At 50.1% G+C, this 14,360-nt stretch overlaps 1 protein-coding gene across 1 annotated transcript in view; it reads left to right on the forward strand.

The window, feature by feature from the left end:
• Glp1r (glucagon like peptide 1 receptor) overlaps nucleotides 1-14,360 on the forward strand; it is a 35,030-nt gene that overhangs the window by 13,197 nt on the left and 7,473 nt on the right. Inside the window, exons 4-7 of the mRNA XM_041634961.1 lie at nucleotides 3,071-3,189; nucleotides 3,526-3,632; nucleotides 8,832-8,985; nucleotides 9,875-10,034. Of these exons, the coding sequence (XP_041490895.1) occupies nucleotides 3,071-3,189; nucleotides 3,526-3,632; nucleotides 8,832-8,985; nucleotides 9,875-10,034 (540 nt within the window). The remainder of the gene's footprint in view (nucleotides 1-3,070; nucleotides 3,190-3,525; nucleotides 3,633-8,831; nucleotides 8,986-9,874; nucleotides 10,035-14,360) is intronic.

A 14,360-nucleotide genomic window follows, 5' to 3' on the forward strand; every position in this document is an offset into this window, starting at 1 on the left:
GGTACAGTACCTACTATGTGCACTGTGCACAATGCATGTAGGATACAGTGTCTACTATATGTTGGGGTTTGTGCCTGCAGTAGGAAGAATCTAGTGTTGTGTTTTCTCCCTTCTTCTAGTTCCCAAGGTTCCTTCTCCCTATTCTACTCCCCACTTTCTCCCATTACTGCAGAGCAGGTTCTGATACCAATGTCATTCCCACAAAGTTAGGCCCAGGTCCCATCACCCTTCTTGGGGTCTATCTATAGCCAAAGACAGGCTTTGTTATCTACCAGAAGTTTGGACTCCCATTAAGAAATTTTAAGCATCCATGCAACAGATAAGAAAACCATTTGGGAATCTGAGGGTGGCCCTTCAAGATGCTAAATGAGACCATGTACCTGCCCTCCCCTGCCTTTATATGTACCCAATCATTTGTTAAGTCCCTAGAGATGCTTCTGGGACTCAGTGCACTACTAGCCACGAGTCGAGCCACCATCAGTGGACAAGCCGCCATCAGATTCTTGGGGTTCTGTTAACATCACTGAAAATGCAAGTTTCCAACTGAGGAGATGATTTAGCTGGTCAAGTGCTTGTGTGCAAGCAAGAGGCCCCGAATTTAGATCCCCAGCACCATGTAAAAAGCTGGGTGTGGTGGGGTGTGTCTGCACAGGGGAGGGCCTGGCTGGCCAGCTAGTCTGCTCCAGGTTCAATGAAAAACCCCGTTCAAAAAGTCAGGCGGTTGTGGGGGAGACACCTGGCCTCCACCATCAACTTCTGGCCTCCATGCATGCATGTGCACGTACACACACACACACACACACACACACACACACACACACACGCATGCATCTGTGCAGGCTCCTCTCACAGCACTCACACTGATTTGCTCCGATACCATCTTTCCTGGAGAGATATCCGCCTCAGGCTGTTCATGAAGGGAGGAGAGGAAGAGGGAGAAGGGTGTGAGGACTGCCCACACTGGGTGCTGAGTGGCAGAGCTGGTGTTAAGAATAAGGCCTGATTGGCAGGTGCATGACCGCACTGCAAGAGGCTGTCACAGGACCAACAGGGAGGCTCCCTGCACGTAACAATGGTCCAGGAGATTGGTTTCTGTGCTGAGGCTGCCCCTGGGGGGAGGGGGAGTGTCCCTTGGGGACGCGGGTCCCACAGGGTGCAGCTGCCACCCGGTATTTACATATATTAATCAGCCTCTTCCTAGTGACAATCTCTCCACCTCAACCCTGACCAGCTATGGCCACAGAGGGCTCTTGGTGACTTCTGTATCCACCCCACCCCACCCCCACTCCCAGCTCCTTTTCACGCTGCCTGCCACCCATAGCCGGTCCTTCAAATCTTTTGGTCTTTAAACTATTTTATTCCATCTATGTGCTCATTTAGTGGAGGCACATGCTGCGACCTTCATGTAGAGGTCAGAGGACAGCTTGTGGGAGCTGGTTCTTTCTTCTTAGCATGTGAGGCTCGAGAACTGAACTCAAGACAGCAGGCCTGGTAGCAGGCATCTCCACCAGCTGATCCACTCTGCTAATTCAAGATAGTCTTACAGAATCTAAATCACCTGCAGTCAGTCCCTGACTTCTGCCCTCCTCACTCTCCTGCGCTAACCCCACCTCCTGCAACCTCTTGGTCCCCATCCCTACCCCCACCCTGTTCCTTGGCCCTGGTGAAAGATTTAAGTTCTCCTGCAGGAAGACAGTGAGTGAGGCATTTCCTAGATGAATAGACCTCTCTGCTGCTCTTACATGGTGTCTTGGGCCAAAAGCCACTCCTCTCCCTCATCTCCCTAGACAGGTCCACAGGTCCGTAGTAGGGGCATGATGGGGACTGCCCCAGCACCCCGATAGTCAAGTGGCTGTGAAGACCACAGCTGACAGCCCACTCCCAGCTCTGTGGAGCCTGTGTTGCTTCCCCCTTCATTTCCCTTTTCACCGTTCTTCTCTGGGAGCTGCATGAGGGCAGGGCCTGGGTTGTTGGTCGCCTTCTCTCACAGGTTAGGGACTCAAAGAGCAGTTTCTTCTTGGACACAGGACTAGGGGTTACGTGAAGGAGCAAGCCTTGTCTCCCTGCCTGAAGGGAAAATTTCCAGGAGCAATGGTTATGATGGCACCATGAGACTTTATGCTTCTTTTAGAGGCCTTAGAGAGGAAGTCTGAATCTCCTCAGATGGGCTCCCTGATGGCAGGCCACGTCTCCTCAGACTGGAGCTCCCTGATGGCAGGCCACGTCTCCTCAGACTGGAGCTCCCTGATGGCAGGCCACGTCTCCTCAGACTGGAGCTCCCTGATGGCAGGCCACGTCTCCTCAGACTGGAGCTCCCTGATGGCAGGCCACGTCTCCTCAGACTGGAGCTCCCTGATGGCAGGCCACGTCTCCTCAGACTGGAGCTCCCTGATGGCAGGCCACGTCTCCTCAGACTGGAGCTCCCTGATGGCAGGCCATGTCTCCTCAGACTGGAGCTCCCTGATGGCAGGCCACGTCTCCTCGGACTGGAGCTCCCTGATGGCAGGCCACGTCTCCTCAGACTGGGGCTCCCTAAAGTAGAGGCTGCTTTAATTCTGTTCTTATAAGTTCAGTGCCATCTTTGCTCTTAGAACTGTCTGTTCCCCCAAAAAGAATGCAGGAGGCTGAAGGACTGAGTCCAGAATATTAGAAATCATAGGGGGTGATTGTGATTGCAGAGTCCCTTCTGCTCGGCATCAGACCTTGTCAATACTGTGATTTGAGGCTGGGGATAAGATATAGATATCTTGTCTAAAAGCTATGGATTCACTCAACTGTGTCCCTGGGGGACTAAGAGGCACAGCTGAGGGTGACTGGGTGATCCTTGCTGTGCAATCCTGGACCGTCCTGGTACATGTGTGCGCTCATGCCTGCATGCATATGCTTGTGTGTGTGCATCTGCGTGTGTGTGTGTGTGTGCATGTGTGTGTATGAACACAGGTGTGCCAGTTACTAACTAAGGGTCAGCTCTAATGGAGCAGGGTCCCCCTGAGAGGAAAGGATAAGGACAACAGTGGGTGGACTGCTCATTTCTAGGCTGAGCCTCAGATGCCCTGTCTCCCTCCTCTAGTGCTTCAGGGCCATGTGTACCGGTTCTGCACAGCTGAGGGTCTCTGGCTACACAAGGACAACTCCAGCCTGCCCTGGAGGGACCTGTCGGAGTGTGAGGAGTCCAAGCGAGGGGAGAGAGTGAGCTGACGGGTTCTGAGCCTGGGAAGGGGCAGCGGGGTGTCTGCTCCATGGGAGCAGAGACTCTAGGCTTTGGGCGGGGCTGGCCATTGTCACATCTGTCCCCCTGCTTCTGGTGACTCTGCACATCTGCTGTCTGGCCAAAGGTGATGTGTGCTCACCTAGGAGCCAGGTTGTAAACATCTCTGGACCACTTCCGCATGTCATTCTCTTTCTTGATTGTGGAATCTCAAGTCGGGCCCCAGGTCACCTCAGTCCCTGGACCCGGAATGAAGGTTATGGGAGAAGGAGGCTCACAGGGCATGCACACATCCTTGTGTCCTTCTGTGTACGCAGAACTCCCCCGAGGAACAGCTACTGTCGCTGTACATTATCTACACTGTGGGATACGCACTTTCCTTCTCCGCCTTGGTCATCGCCTCAGCCATCCTTGCTGGCTTCAGGTAAGGAGAGCTCAAGCCTAGGAGGGAGGGGGCTGCCCTGTGCTCAGCTACCTAGGAGAGGAATTCCAAGCCAAAGCAACGGAAGCAATGGGTGGGGAGTGGGGGGGGGGGCGGGTCTGCTTTCTAGGACTTCCTGGAAAACATGAGTTCAGTCTAGTCTCCACTGTGTCACTGTGCATCTGCACATTAAAAAATTGCACGCGCGCACACACACACACTCACACACACGAGTTGTAACGGTGGGTGATAAGATGATGAGGAATTCTAAGAAGTCACATCCACCAAGCAGATAATAGTCGATAATTCAGCATGATTTTAGCAAAGTCTCAGTAGTTAGAGGTTCTACTGTCTTGGAGCTTATTAATGCCACTAGAAAGTTCTTTTTTGGGCCTTGACCCTCTGAGGAGGGGCTGGGAAGCAGCTTCCTTAATCTCTCTGGGATAACTGAGGGTGAGGGGAACTAAGTTTAGGGTCAGAAAAATTATGAGGGCAGAATCCTCAGGATATTGATCATCAAGAATAAGAGTTGTTGGACTAGAGAGATTGCTCTGCAGGTAAGAGCATATACACAAACCACTCTTACAGAGGACCCTGGTTCAGTTCCCAATACCCATGCTGGGCAGCTCACAGCCACCTGTAACTTCAGCTCTAGGGGATCTGATGCTCTCTTCTGGACTCTGTGGGACCTGCACGCATGTGCTCACACTCTCCCAACATACACATATTTAAAACAACAAACATAAATATTTAATAGAAACAGGGGATGTGGTTTTCCTCCTCTTGTCTCTAAAGCAGCTGGTACAATAGTAGACATACCGTTAGTGTTCTCGAGACACAATCGTTGGATGAGTATTGCGTGAGCTACTTTTATGTGCCCAAGAGATGCATGCTAGGACAGTTTCAGAGTGGAAAGATTTGTTCTGGCTGATGGTTTTTTGTTTGTTTGTTTGTTTTGTTTCTTGACTCCTATGGGATTGTATAGAAAATCATGGCCATGAGACTGTGTGCCAAAGGGAGCTGTTCATCTCGTGATGAACAGGAGACAGAGAGGGGAAGGTATCCCACCACCCCAGTGACTTACTTCCTCCAGTTAGGCTCCACCCCCTACAGTGTTCAGCACTCCTGAAATAGCCCACCACCCAAGTCAGCACATCCCAGCCATATTTCATAGTCAAATCATGTTAAATATTCCTTTATTGTGAACCATTTCAGAGTCAAAAGTTTAGTGAAAATACATACAGGAATCAATGCTTAGAGCTAAGGCATGGTGAGCTGGGGAGATCACTCTGCAGTTAAAATGCTTGCCACATCAATGTGAGGACCAGAGTTCAGAGTCTGAGACAGCCACATAAATGCCAGGTGAGCATGGTGGCTCACCTGTAGTTCCAGCCTTGGAAGGCAAGGAGAGAATGGCCAGAGAAGGCTGTTAGCCAGGCTAGCCACATCAGTAGCTCTGGGTTTGATTGAGAGCCCTTGTCTCGATGAAGAAGTTGAAAGAGCAGTGGTGTAAGAGTCCCAGCATCATCTTCAGGCCTCCCTCTGTGTACACATGTGCACACAGAATCATGGGAAAACATGTACACACCTACACACACACACAAAAAAATGGGAAAATAAAGATAAAAACGAAATGTTACAAGTTGGGTGTGGTGGTAAACACCTGTAATCCCAGCACTTAGATCAGGGCAGGAGGATTGTCATAAGCTCAGGGCCGTCTGGGTTACATAAAGAGTTCTAGGCTAGCCTGAGCTATAAAACAAAGCAAAGCCCATCCATCAGGTCCCTGTGTCCACCCCTGAGGAACTAATCCTTGCCCGTAAGGACTTGATTCCCACTCTCTCATTGCCTTGCACTCCCTTGCTAAGGGTCTGCAACAACACACAGCACGGCTCACTGATATTTTAAACAGCATAGTGACCATATCCTGCTGCAGTTCCAAGGGGTGGGAATCCAACATTGTGTTTTTGTGAGATTCCTTCTGATACAGATACTCCTAGTTCCTTCCTTTGAGCTGTCCCTGTTTTCCGTTGTCATCACCCGGTCTGGCTATTTGAAGTGTTTGTTGATTTTTCTTTCCGAATTACAAGCCTTACAGCAATGGGTTTTTTCTGGGGATCTTGCCTGTGTGTTTCCTTAGGGCATATCCCCAGAGGTGAAATTGTCACCATTAACTAACTGCCTGGTTTTTAGCGTTTTGTTAGCTAGTGTTAGGTGGCCTGCCAGGTGGCTACTGCCAGTCTGTGCTCTGGCCACTGGCGGGGAAGGTTCCTTTGGCTCTGTACCAGACTCACATTTAGTGTTTTTAGAATTAAGTGAAGTTAATCTATAAAGCATGCAGAAGAATGTGTTATGATTTTAATTTGCTTTTCTTTGACCCCTAGAGAGGTTGTTTCTTTCATACTTTAGTCTATGAATTGCTTGTTCATTGCCTTTTATTGTTATTATTATTAGTTTATTTGGCTTGTTTTAGGCATTTATTATGTGGATATTAACCCGAGACATCTTAACCTATGCCAATGTTTCTCATTTTCTGGTGCCTTTTATACACAGGAGCTCGGCACTTAGATGAAATGAAATTGGCCAACTATCAATTTTTATTGCTAAGTAAAAATGTATCAATAGGAACTATTGATTAATAAAAGTTATTTTATCAGTCAGTAGGCATTTATTAATTTTTTCCTGAAGACTAGATTTCGTTTTGCTCTCCCGCCAACCATCTTTTCTTATCTGACGGTTGCAAAGCCTCTCAGCTCTATTCCCTTCAAGAAGCTGCCGAGTCTTCTTCTGCCCTTGTGGCTCTGCAGTCCTCTTGGAATTCAGTTTGTGTCTGGTGGGAATCAGGGATTTTCCCCGTCCCTCCATATATAGGCGGCCACTGCTGTGTGCCTTTGCCGGTAGTCTCGGTTTGCCACAAGGGTCCCTGGATCTGTAAGTTGATTTCCGTTGTTTACATCCTTTTCTCTCAGTCTGTTTATCTACCCTGCTCCCAAACCACAGCACCTTGTCTCCTAAGGATTTATTAGAAATATAAGGTCTCAGGCCAGTAAGTAAAGGCCAAGCCTGATGGCCTGAGTTGGATCCTTGGAATCCACAGCACAAGGAAAGAACTGACTCCTCCAAATTCATTCCCAGACCTGTGGCCGCCACACAAGTGTTCTTGTGTATGTGCGGCCCAAACACAAACACATAAACATAAAGCAAAGGAGAAATGAAAAGAAATCCTATCTCTCAGCTGCGCAGATGGCTCAGGCAGTTAAACATTTGATGCCCAGGTGTGGGAAGCTGAGTTTGCATCCCCAGAACCCACTGGTGGCACGTGTTTGTGGCCTGGAGCTCCTGCAGTGGCACACAAGGCAGAGACGGGGGTATCCTAGGAAGTTCCTGGGCCGGCCAGCCTGGTGTGAGGAACAGTGAAGGAGAGGGTGAGGGTTCGCAGCGGAAGACGTCCGCCAACCCCTACCCGTGTACTCACACTCATACACATGTTCGTGCACACATATGTGCAGGCACAGTACAGGTACACAGGGAACTCCTAGCTCTCTTACAGCAAAGACTCCTATGTTCTGATGCCTTTTGTGTATTGATCCTTTCAAGACAGGGTCTCACGTAATCCAGGCTGGCTTTGAACTCTGAATTCCCTTGCCTCCACCTCTAAGTGCTGGGACTATAGGCGTGCAAATCATGCCCAGCTGAGGGCTGTTTTGTTGAAAACAGGTCTTGCTAGACTTGCCTCAAACTCCTGGTCCCCCTGCTTCAGCCTACCCTGTGCTGGGATTGCAGGAAAGGGCCACTTGATGGTTCTGTGTGACTATCTACACTTCTCTTGACTTTTGGCCATTCTTTGTAAATTTTTTAAGTACCTTGAAAAAAAGTTCGCATTTTATTACAGCTGCTCTGAATTCATTATTTAACATGGGACCGTGACAGTGGCATTTCTGTTCCTAAGTATGGTGTGACTATGTATTTCCTACTAATTTAAGACTTCTCTAATAATTTTAAGCCAATTTTATTAAGTCGCCCATAATGATCTTACCCATCCTCTTGTTAGAGATATTTTCAGGAAACCAAATAGAATCTTCTGAATGGATCTTCAATTTCCTTTTATTGCATATTGCTAGAATGTGTCAGGGAAGCCGTCAGCAATCTTGCCGGAGTCTTTAGTTGCTATGGTTCATCCGTACGTTGTTGTGGGGTTCCTCCGAAAATGCTCGTCTGTAAGCCATAACCGGTTCTGGTTCACCTCTTCCGTGGCCCTGTTGTAGCAGTGAGATCTGTAGGGCAGCCATTAGAGGCGACAATAGCGCACATCCTCACGGGACTGTGGGTTGTAGAGGAAATATTTGTCAAGATCCTCTGCTAAGAATGATGTTAACTTTTGCTTGGGAGCTAGCCTTTAAGCAGATGAAGTGCCCTTAGTTTGTCACATGGGGTATGTGTGTATGTGTGTGTGCATGTGTGTGTGTGCGTTGTGTGTGTGCTCACATGTTCACATCTACATGCTCTCCACATGGCTTACATACCAAGCATGTGGAAGCCAGGGAAAACCATTGGCCATCCCTCTCTGTCATTGTCACTGTCTCCTCTTAAGAACATAGTCTCTTGCTGAACCTGGAGCTAGGCTGGCAGCTAGCAAACCCCAGCTATCTTCTGGTCTCTATGCCCCACCCCCACCCAGCACTGAGGTTACAGGGCCGCACACTCGATTTTCCACATGAGCGCTGGGGGTCTGAACTGAGGTCCTCATGCTTGCAGAGCGAACCCCCTGACCCACTGAGCCACCTCCACAGGCCTGCTGCACATTTTCACCTGGGAGTGTACTGACATGGTACCCAGTTCCTTTTAAACTTCTACCATGTGCCTAGACACACTCTGCCCCAGAGAACAGTCCAAAAGTGTCATATCCTGAACTGATCTGACACATACATTGTTTTGGTTACAATGTACATAGTGTTTTGGTTACATGTAACTGTCTGAGAGAAAGTACCGCTGCAAGGTCAGAGTATAGGTAAGAAACAGGTAGTGACTGCTGGTTGAGGGCCTCTTAGGGATTTTCAAGGTTGTGAGGAAAAAAGGCATTCTCAGAGGGAAGAAGCCGTCAACATAGTCCCAGAGAGGCACACGTGCCTGATGCGTGTGTGGGCTGGCTCGGGTGCCAGTGTTATCCATCTTGCTAGGGAGGGGCCCTGCTTTCTCCCGCAGACACTTGCACTGCACCCGGAACTACATCCACCTGAACCTGTTTGCATCCTTTATCCTCCGCGCGCTGTCCGTCTTCATCAAGGACGCCGCCCTCAAGTGGATGTACAGCACGGCTGCCCAGCAGCACCAGTGGGATGGGCTCCTCTCTTACCAGGTGTGTGGTGTGGCCTGGGGAGCCTGGGGAGGGGGGGACATCGGTGAGAGGGTCCACTGCGGAAGCCTGAGATGGGTGAGGACAGAAGGGGCCCAGATTTGCCCTCAGGGAGTCCCTGTATGATGGGAGAGGCAGTCCATAACGAAGAGTCCCTAGTGCTGTGGGAGAGGCACTCTACCTTGGGAAACTCCTAGTCTGATGGGAGAGGCAATACACCACAGGGAGGCCCTAGTCTGATGGGAGAAGGCAGTCTACCCGGAGATGCCTAGTTTGATGAGAAAGACAGTCCAACACACATCGCCCCTAGTCTGATGGAAGAGAAAGTCCATCATGGGGAGCCCCTAGGCTGATGGAGGAGGCAGTCTAACTTGGTGAGCCCCTAGTCTGATGGAGGAGGCAGTCCACCTTGGGGAGCCCCTAGTCTGGTGGAGGAGGCAATCCACCTTGGAGAGCCCCTAGTCTAGTGGAGGAGGCGATCCACCTTGGGGAAACCCTAGTCTGATGGAAGACGCCGTCCAACTGGGGCAAGTGAATCCAAGGTAAGAGATTCTACCCTAGGGAATTCATTTGGACACAGGTTTCTCTGGATGCAGGCCCGAGTTTGCACCCCAGCCCTACCATATGCTAGTTGTATATAAATTCAGACCCACAGCTTCTCCAGGGCTCAGTTCTCCCAGCATGGGGGCAATAGCAGGTGCTTTCTTCTTCGGATGGGGCGGGGGCTGATGAACTAAAGCAGAGGGTGTCCCCAGTAGCGGCCCTGGCCATATGAAACCCTTCTATCCCATGTTAACCATGCTAGGACAGTGGCCAGGCCAGGACCATGAGGAGCGGCAGGTGGGGCAGGAAGCAGGGCTGCTGTCCCCATGGGACCCTTCTCTGTCCCCAGGACTCTCTAAGCTGCCGACTGGTGTTCCTCCTCATGCAATACTGCGTGGCGGCCAATTACTACTGGCTGCTGGTGGAGGGCGTGTACCTCTACACGCTGCTGGCCTTCTCCGTGTTCTCGGAGCAGTGTGTCTTCAAGCTGTACCTGAGCATAGGCTGGGGTAAGGCCTACTGTCGTTCACCTCTCCACCTCCATGGGTACCCGCAGCAAGGGGTGGAACCCTCCCTTAAAAAAAAAATAAATCCCCTTTCTTAATAGATGCTTCTACTCTCACATGACCAAATATTCCCCTACCTGACCCTTAACCCTGCCACCACACTCTCAGAAGTCAGGACATTGTCCCCAGAGCGTTTCACACCCAGTGCAGGGCAGCATGAGGTTCTATGGGAGATGCCGCATCCTGGGCCTCGCGATGGGCCGGGGGTGAGCAGGGTACGGGCTGACATAGGATGCCATTGCCGCGATGAAGGGAAGTCGGGAGGGGTGAGCAGCCGAGGAGAGCGGTAGACTGCGGATGTGCCTGGAGCCCAGCTGGAAATGTTCTAGCCAAAAAAAGTCTACTGAGATCCATTGTGCCCTTTTTTTTTGCTGGAACATTTCTGGTTGTGTTTCTACCTCTCGCCACGTGGGAGCCACATGGAGCGTAGGAAGGACTGCAGTTGAGGGGGGATTGGGTGTGGTGTGGTGGGTGGGTTGGAGCCCTGCAGTGTCAGGGAGACAGGTGGGGACACCTCGCACAGAGGGACCAGCAAGTACCCCTAGCTGGGACATAACAGAGGACAGGCCTGTGGTCAGCCCTCCGTGATTGCCTCCTTAAGTTCCAGAGCTTTCTTCCTCATGCCAAACCTGTAGTCCCTAGAGCTATTCTGACCTCTCCCAGCCTTGCCTTCCAGACACTTCTCAGCTCAGTCAAGGCAAACTGTCCTCTCCCATCCTGGTCCTGCATCGGTCCTTCCAAAATGCTGCTTGGTGCTGAGAGCACCCTCTTCATGTCAAGGTTGCCAGCTCGCCCTCCAGGAAGCTGTGTTAGGTTTCCAGCCCCTTAGGGCCCTGCTCTCTGGTCCTCTCAGCCCCCTCGGCACTCTCCTTGCACCCTGCTTATTTCTTCGGGTGCTCCTCAGCCACCTCAGGGATGAGGAGCTCTAATGGGGGTTTAGTAGAACCAAAGTAGTAAGGTCCCTAAGACACAGAAAGCAACTGGCCTTTAGAAACAGAGCAGACACTCGCTCACAAGAGGCAGCTGGCTCCTGACTCTGGGACTTGTTGTCTCCCTGCCAAACACAGGTCTTGGCCTCCGCTTTTCTCCTCAGGCCCCTGCTGGTTCTGCTGAGCAGGCTTAGGTCTCTGTACAGGTAAAAGTGGCCCTGGCTTCGGCATACAGAGGTCCCTGACAGTCCCTTTTCCTCCCCCTCTGAGACCCAGTCCATCCTACTCGACCCTTCCTTCCTTCCTTCCCTTAGACCTCTTTATCCTGCCAGGCAAACCCATCAGGTGGGGCATCTGGAGCGTCCTGATGCTCCCTAGGGGTGGGTGCAGGGACAGGCCATTGAGGAGAACTCAAGGAAGGGCTTCCTCTGTGTGGGGGACGATCGCGTCTGTCCATTCTGGGAAATAACATCAGCGCTGTTTGTATCTGTCACCATAGCAACCTAAGGGCAGGACCAACCAAAGGGATGTGTTCAGAAAAGCAGGGAGTTGGTAGGGGTCAGTGGAGACATATGGTACTCCGGAGGTCTCTAAGTAAGGGATGGGGAAGGGTGCTAGGTCTTTCTTGCCTACCCCAGCTCAGGGCTCAGGACCTTCAGAAACATCATCCCCAACCAGAACATCTTTTATTGAAGAACTGGGGTGGGGAGAGACAGAATCAGAGAGAAAAGAAGAGTAAAAGAGACCTGTGTGCTCTATGACCATGCCAGGAGGCCTAGCCCAAGTCGGGATAGACAGAAAACATCTTGCTTCCTGCTCAGCTGAACTAAAAGTTAAGACTGATGGAGTTGTGGGAAGCCCTTAAAAGGTGCATCAACTTGTGCTGCCTTGCATGTGCAGTTGGGCATCCTCAGAAGGGCAAGAAGTGATGGAGGGAAGACATGGTATCCCAGGACCTGTTCTGTGCATCTGGTTGACCTCTCTCCCCTGGCTCGTCTTAGAGCACAGAAGCCTGGAAGGAGTATGTCACCTTGGCAGGTGGCAGAGCCATGCCCCTGTTTCTTTACAAGGTCCTTGTTCACCAGATGTTAGTGAATGGATGAAGCTCATCAGGGTTGGCTGGTGACATGAGCCAGCTCATTCTGGAGTGAGTTCTCAGAGAGAAAGACCAGTAACTGATGGAGGACTTAGACTCTGAAGTTTCTGTACATGTATGACCTAAGAAATCGCATGACCATGTCCAGAGAGCTTCCCTTCTCTCATTGATATAGCTATTCCATTCCCACTGGGCATATTCTATGGGGCAGGGTCTATGCCATGCCCCAGGCCTCCTAGGTTATCCCCTTATTTGTTCAGTCCAATGAATGTCTGTTTATAAAGTATCGTGGATGTTGGAATGGCTAGTCTGTGTAAAAATGAATAGGGTGGGATAGCTCACTTGATCAAAGTGCTCACTGGATAATCATGAGGACAGGAGTTTGATTCCCCAGAACCCACATACAAAAGTTGTGGCATACACTTGTAGCTCCAGCACTGTGGAGACAGAAACAGATGCATGCCCAGGACTTACTAGCCAACCAATTTAACCTAACTGGTAAACCCCAGGTTCCCCCAAGAGACCCTGACTCAAAACACAAAGTAGACAGATCCTTAGGAATGACATCTGAGGTTGTTCTTTGGTCCCCACATGCATGGGTATGTACATTTTTATACACACACCCTTGGGCATAGATAGAGATGGACACTACACACACACACACACACACACACACACACACACACACACACTATGAATGTAATTAACCTTTTAAACAATAGTAATAGCAAAATTAGTAAATGGACCAACAGGGAGATCTGATAATAGCAGGCCAACTGGTCCATTGTTAGGTCCCCTCCCCTCCCCTTGTCCTCTCCCCTCCCCTCTCTGAATCATGGGCCAGTACAGTGATCCAGACACACAAGTTTTCAGTAGCTGTGACTGTGTGGACATCAATGAGTTAAGGACACTGATGACGGCGTTTAGAAAGGTTATGAGGTGGTTCTGCCCTGGAAATGTACACCTGGGAGAGATGCCTCCAAACCACACATGCGCGTGCATAGACCCTCCACCACACACACGAACCTGTGTCCACACACTTCAGTGTGCACATTGTGACCGACTTCAGTCGTCCACGTGACCAGCTTGAGATAGGCATAGGTGGAGGCAGGTGATGAGACTATTGATGCAGGAAGCCTGAGGGTGGCTGGAGTGGTGTAGGCTTGCAGCCCCAGAATCTGCGCCTACCTGTGTCCTTTCCTCCTGTCCAGCTCCTCATCTGCCCTGAGAAGGCGAGCAGCCCACCTGCCAGTTAACAAGCACAGACTGAACTCCAGGGAGTCCATTGTGTAGAGCTTAGAAACCAGCCGGATTGCTTTTCCGTTGCTATCTAACAGTGATCTCTGAACTTTGCTGCTTGGAGCCACAAACTACTATCTCACAGTTTCTGGACTCAAAAGTCTCGAGTTCAACCTGGCTGTGCATCCCTGACTCAGAATATCTACTTAGATCTGTCTGTCAATCAGAGTTGCTGTCATCCAGGGCTTGACTGAGGAGTCTATTTCCAAGCTCTCTCATGGAGCCGTGGGCAGGAGCCTTCCATTCCTTGGTGTAGGGAATTCTATGCAGGCTGTCAGGAAACACTTTTGGCATGACAACTACCCTTCTTTCTCCTCTCCTAACCAAATGGAGGCAGGGATAGCGAAAAGGAGAGAGAGAGAGAGAGAGAGAGAGAGAGAGAGAGAGAGAGAGAGAAAACAACACAAACCATAAGTCTTTAATCCTAGTACTTAGGAAGTGGATGGAGGAAGATCAGAAGTTCAAGGTCATCTTTGACTTTAAAATAACAAGTTTGAGGCCAGTTTGGACTACTTGAGACCCTGTCTAACAACAACAACAAGATGAATACCCAGAGGTAGTAATCACTGGGAACCATCTAAGTGGCTATCTATAAGCTGTATTAATTAACTTTGCATTGCTATAATATAATACCTGTGATAGTTGTTATCATAAAGAGAACAGGGTAATTTATAAGATCACCATTCTGTAGATTCAAGTCAAAGATTAGTCAGACCTGTTTCTTTGGGCCTCTTGTGGGGGTGTCACATTGCTGTGTTGGGGTACATATGGATGAGTAAATAGTCCCCTTCATGCCAGGAAGAAAAAAAAAATCTCCTCTTGAAAGGACTGCCCACAGGCCCTATATTCTGAAGACTCCACCACCTACTAGTGTTACACTGATGCTTATCTAAACCCTGGCACTCACTGGGAAGTCTTATGGCTGCAATTGTTGATTGTGTAGAC

Source organism: Microtus oregoni, unplaced genomic scaffold (assembly GCF_018167655.1).
Source record: "Microtus oregoni isolate MIOR12 unplaced genomic scaffold, Mior012 000046F_ref0000063, whole genome shotgun sequence".
NCBI lineage: Eukaryota > Metazoa > Chordata > Mammalia > Rodentia > Cricetidae > Microtus > Microtus oregoni.